General features: G+C 41.7%; 1 protein-coding gene across 1 annotated transcript in view; it reads right to left on the bottom strand.

Annotated features, from left to right (window-relative positions):
- Positions 1-2,911: 2,911 nt before the first annotated feature.
- The window catches only part of LOC125482478 (collagen alpha-6(VI) chain-like), a gene marked incomplete at both ends in the record, with an annotated part of 4,074 nt that continues 998 nt past the window's right edge, over positions 2,912-5,987 (bottom strand). The window contains 3 exons of the mRNA XM_048594560.1: positions 2,912-2,964; positions 3,050-3,158; positions 4,590-5,258. Of these exons, the coding sequence (XP_048450517.1) occupies positions 2,912-2,964; positions 3,050-3,158; positions 4,590-5,258 (831 nt within the window). The remainder of the gene's footprint in view (positions 2,965-3,049; positions 3,159-4,589; positions 5,259-5,987) is intronic.

Consider the following 5,987-nt stretch of genomic DNA (forward strand, 5'->3'; position numbering starts at 1 on the left):
CTGGAAATCCAGATACACCACATCCGCAGGTTCCCCATTGTCCACCATGCAAGTAATATCCTCAAAGAATTCCATCAAATTAGTTAAACATGACCTACCCTACATGAACCCATGCTGGGTGTTCCCAATGGGAGAATTTATATCCAGATGTCTTGCTATTTCTTCCTTAATGATAGATTCAAGCATTTTCCCCACTACCGAAGTTAAGCTAACTGGCCTATAGTTACCTGCTTTTTGTCTACTTCCTTTTTTAAACAGTGGCGTCACATTGGCTGTTTTCACTTACCTGGCCCTCTTTGCACCTTGGCACCCTATCCATTTAGCATCCTACCCAACTAACATGCTATCCTTTGCCCCTTTTGCACTGTATTCTACTTGGCACCCCCATGCACTTGGCATAAACTGAGCTGACTCCCTACCTACTACCCATGTAGCATCCTACGCACCTACCCTCTGGCACACTAACCTCAAACTTACCTTTTAACAGCAGCTGTGATTCTAGACTTCAAATTTCAGAATATGGCAGTCACCGGCTGTGTAAAAGGGCCCCGTTTTGCCTCCTCCTGATAGTTCTGCACTTTGAGAAACCTGTCAGAATGGGAATATGTCTCTGCATTTCTGAAGGAGCCCTGACTGGAATCTCCCGCCTAAAATTCAGAGCTCTCTCCTTCCATTATTAAAGAAAGGGGCTGAGTGTCAACCTGCACGTTCTGGCTGCTTGCCAGCAAATCCGCCTAGATTTTTCATGTAGCATCCCTACAACAAATTTGCAAACAATTGCCTGTACACTGCATTGCACGGTAGCCAATGTTTGGGTCTTAGACAACAAGGTGCAGGGCTGAATGAACACAGCAGGCCAAGCAGCATCATAGGAGCAGGGTCTTACTGGCCTCCCAAGCTTCTGTTGCTGTGAACAAGTGGAAGTACCATGTGTAATGGGGTAAAGAAATTCTATGTTAAGTACAACATATAATTTGCACAAATCATCATTAAAGGCAAAGTTGATTTGCTATGTTCTATTGCTACAAGCTAGCTTCATATACTTCAGATTAATAAAGAAATTTCAAATCAAAGCTGACTCAGGAGCATAGTAGCATGACAATCTTCTGATGGAAGCTATACTCAAAATGTTTACACTTAGGAATATTCAATGTCAACTTGAGTGGTGTGAAATTGCCTTTTCCTTGAAAAGACTTGACAAGTCTTTGAAGTTCCTGGACGCTTTATAAATTCATTCAGAACATTCTTGGCCATTTATTCAAAGGAAATGGAGTGTAAAGCTGGGGAGGTTTTGCTAAAACTAAACAAGGCACTAGCAGACCACAGTTGGAACATTGTGAACAGTTTTGGGCCTCTTATTTAAGGAAAGATATACGGATTGCATTGTTAAGAATGTTTAAGGTTAATCAGTCAGAAAATCAAGAGTTATAGTGAAAAGGCAGGAAAGTGGAGTTGGTGATTATCTAATCAGCCAGGGTCTCATTGAATGGCAGAGCAGACCAGATGGGCTGAATGGCCTATATCTGCTCCTACATTTTATTGTCATACAGTCTTAATACTTTGAAAGGGTGATGGTATCACCCAAACCACTAAAAGAAAGTCAAAGCTTGCCGCAGACCAATGGGTAAAATGAATACAAATGAATGCAAAGTTCTCTCACTTCCCAGAGTGTGACGTGCAACTTATGGCATGCCTTAATATTGCTGACCAAGACTTCCACCCTACAAACAACAGTTTGAGATATTGATAGCCCTGATTGTTGAGCTCTATATATGCATAGCCTAAAATTATATTATTGTTCAATGGCAACCATGTCTCAGTAAATTTTGTTCTCATCCTTGAGTCAGAGGTTACAAATTGAACGCAAAATTCAAAGTTTACATTTCAATACAATACTGGAAGTGTGTGCAATATTGGAAGTGTTACCTTTTAGATAACATGTTAAACCAAGTGCCTGTCTGATTTTCTCAGATTGACATAAATGATTTCATGGTATGAGTTTGAAGAAGAGGACAGTCCCCAGATCACCAGCGCTCTTGCTAATTTTTAGCTCATAATCTGAACATTGCAAAAAAAATTATCAGATAATTATCCCATAGTTTTTGCAGAGTTTGCTGTAAACAAATTGGCTGTGTCATTTCGAATATTGCAATGATGACTGTACTTCAGTACATATGTTGAAATTTCTGGTGGTCGTGAAAGGCATTATATAAACGTCTTTTTCTTTTAGTTGGACACAAACAAAATAAAAACTTTTCATGCCACTTGCAGGGATCCAGGGAAGACTGGCAGCATCATCGGGAAAACGTCAGGGAGCATGCAAAATTTGCTGCCATGGGGTTTGCCTACAGTGGGAATGTTTTCGGTCAACTGTCTGCTTATGAAGGTGGGGGGGTGCAATTAAGACACTTAACTGGTTAATTAAGGGTTACTTGCTGCCTCTGTGAACCTTTTGCTCATATTGGACAGACCAACATTGGGGATACCATCAGGTTAATTTAGCAGTTTCCCTGTGGGTTCCGGGGATGATAGTATTCATTAATGGGCATTACATGGTCAACACTGACCCCTCTATTACTTCTTGCCCAACCTCCCATCATCCCAGCAGGAATGGCCACTTGCATGATTAAGTCTCTATCATGAACCACCTTTGAATCCCTGATCCACAATGTGCAGTGTCTCCATCACCACTTATCTTCATTGGAGATGGCCATTCATTTTGAGACATGTTATAGTGTCAAAATTGGCCAACACTAGCAGTGGCACTGTTGAGGGCTAGTAGCTCTTAATTGGAATGAAATTGCTTCTCTATTTAGGTCTTGTCACTGCCCATTGTGGGCTCACCTCCTGGTCTCAGCTCTGGTGGCATGAGTACTGTACAAAATTCAAGCTAATAGTTCTCTTTACCTACCGTTATTGTTGGTGTAACTCGAAGGTTGCTCAATTTCATCTGCTACAACCACCCTGAAATGGAAAGGACACAATTTAACAATGAGAAAAGCCTGTATTACAATTTTAGTAACAGATAAAAGTTATCCATAAAGCATACAGTTCTATATTATAGGACGGTGTTTTTTCTGCTTCTTTTACTGTCTCCTGAGACTCTATTCCTCTGCACTTCTTCTCTAGATCTGGAGGGGGGTAACTGTTGATTTCAGCTGTAAATTAAAGAAAAAAAAGAGTCTTTTAAATAGAGTAAAGTTTCTTAATTATAAACATCTGTTAAGAGCTCTAAATCTGTAAAAATTGCTTGAAATGACAGAATAACTTTTGGAGAGTTAAGATTCAGATTTGCTTCTGGGACATGTTTGAGGGAGTTGAGGTGTCATTTGGGAGAGATAAGGTGTCTTTGGGATTGTTATGAATGTGGATAACCTCATCAGAACTGTTTCACATGTCAGAACCAGAAAAAAAAAGTCAAGATAGCTACCAATATCGCCACCAAAATAGCTGTCAGAAGAAGAATCAAGTTGAGTATAAAGCTAGGTGTCAAGAGAACTTTCAAGATTACTATCTAAAGGAGCTGTCAAACTTTCAAGCTATTAGAAAACCTGGCCCCTTAAATATTTGACAATTGTCTACAGTCTTAATAAATATCAATACTTGCTATTTTACATCTCTGATGATATAAACCCGATAGTTATAATCACAGGATTAAGACTGGTTTCACAACTTTTCATTATCACAGCGGGATACCAGTACATTCACAACTCGATTGACTAACTACAAGTATGTATAAGTTCTTTTAAGATGTAATGTGAATTCTAATGCTTGGTTTCAAAAGGGATGAGAAAATTAACTGTGGCAATTTATTTTAATCAATAAAGAATTTTATTTGAAATGGTGAACAGACACTTAAGACCTTTAATTAATGTCAACATAGTGCTGAGGACTGTCCATTGCCTATAATAGGTAAGTTGGCATGTAGGAGCAAAGGCTGATTGCTTGGGGGCATGTGTTAATAGATGTTGGTATAGGTGTCAAGAATAGCAATGGGGATTGCTAGGTGTGCATAGGGCTATATAGAAGGTATGAACAGTCATGGGGAGAATGAAGGTGACTAGATTGTCATTAAGAGTATGATAAACCATGGCTTGTGAGTGGGTTGTGAGTTGGCACAGGTTAGCATGGTTGGGACAGTGTAAGTGGGGTTCAGGGTTTGTGAGTGATGATGGCTGGAGTATTTCATTTACATTCTTTTTCTCATTCCTTCCACAATGTGCTGGAGCACCTAGGCTGGCCTTACACCCAGGATTTTCCAGGACTCAGTAAGCTCCAAACTTTCCGGACTCTCTTTTCACCTCTTCCCATCCACTGTCCCCACCCCCAAAAAATGAAAATCTGAAGTTCTGAGGGACTTTTAACCAGGGTCAGGTTTCTGGAGATGAGAATTTTCCTAATTCTGCAATTCTGATTTGTCAGCAAAAATTCAGGTCCCAATATTGTTCTGGTAAACTTGAGCTGCACTCTAACATGTGCCAAAATATCCTTCCCAAGGTGTAGGCCCAGAACTGCTTGCATTGTCCCTGTATGGATTAACCAAGGAATGGGGCAAAATAATAAAACAAAAGGGTTGTAATTGCACTCACTTGGTAAGTTTTTTAGAAAAGCCACTGCAAACTTTTGTGCGTATTCGATTTCAGCCTCCAGGCCCTTATCCAGGTGAACCAAATGTTGATCAAAAGGAAAACTGACAAACTCCTCCAGGAATGTGACATTAGATACCTCCCCAAGGGCCAGTGCAAATATCGTGAAACCCTTACATTTGGCTTCTTGTGATATGTCCAATAATTTCTTCCCATCAATACTTGTTTCCCTTGAAAATATTGTAAGGATAACCTTGTAAGCTTGTGGATTTGTGATGTTTGAGAAGAAATTCTTCAAGCTCCATGAAATGCTGCTGGCAATGCCAGTGGTGCCCTCTGGTCGACTGACTGGCTCTTGGAGGTGTCTCTTCTTCAGCGTTTTTGAGGCATAATCCAGAACTCTAAAGTCTAGGGTAAATGGATCTTTCCCATATCTTGGAGAGTAACTTGATGTGTGTTGTAGCAAAGCCACCCGGGGATGAAGACCAGAGGCTGTAGGTTCTGTAGTGCTCAGAAATGTGTCAACCATTGAGGTAACAAAATGCTGAACTGTTTCTGACTGTGTAGAGTTCATCTGCTGCAAGTCATCAACAACGAAAACCATGTCCACGTTTACTGGGAGAGGGGCTGGCTGGACACCATTGAAACACAAGCCGTATCGTTCACATTCATCTGCAAAGAGAAAAGGTCTTCATTTCATTACATTTCCTCTATGAGCTCACTTAAACATTACAATTGCTTTAGCTTCTTCATATGAACTAATGTAACTCCAAATTCCTGGCACAACCTCACCTCTGGGGGAAGCAGAATGAAACTCCACATGGCAGATATCTCAATACTGATTCACTCTGGAGGCAAGCTGGGGACTAAAACTAGATTGAAATTTCTTTTTATTTCTGTTGGTGCATATCACTATCTTACAGAAATATTATGGATGTATACTTGTACCTATGGACGCCTTTGGTCCAAGATGGTGGTGGAGTAGAAGGCTCCAGCTGGAGCTTGTCCTCTCCGTCCGTTCCTTTTCTTATTATTATCTTTCTTTTTCTCTCAATTTCTTTTTCCTCTTTTGTCAACAGCTTGGAGCGGACTGGGGACAGCGGCCAGCGGCACAGAACAGAGCGGGGATGGCAGCCAGCGGCCTGGAGCATGGGCGGCCAGTGGGTCCAGAGCACCATGGCAATGGCCAGCGGCCCGAACTGGAGTTGGGACGGTGGCCAACGGACCTGGAGCAGAGTGGGGACAGCAGACAACGGCCTGGAGTAGAGCAGGGACAGTGGCCAACTGGCCTGGAGTGAAGCAGGGACAGGCAGTAGCCTGAAGCAGAGTGAGGAATGTGGCCAGCAGGCTCAGAGTGAAGCAGGGACAGCCAGTAGCCCGGAGCAGAGTGAGGAATGTGGC

Source organism: Rhincodon typus, unplaced genomic scaffold (assembly GCF_021869965.1).
Source record: "Rhincodon typus isolate 14 unplaced genomic scaffold, sRhiTyp1.1 hic_rhity00010972, whole genome shotgun sequence".
NCBI classification, from domain to species: Eukaryota; Metazoa; Chordata; class Chondrichthyes; order Orectolobiformes; family Rhincodontidae; genus Rhincodon; species Rhincodon typus.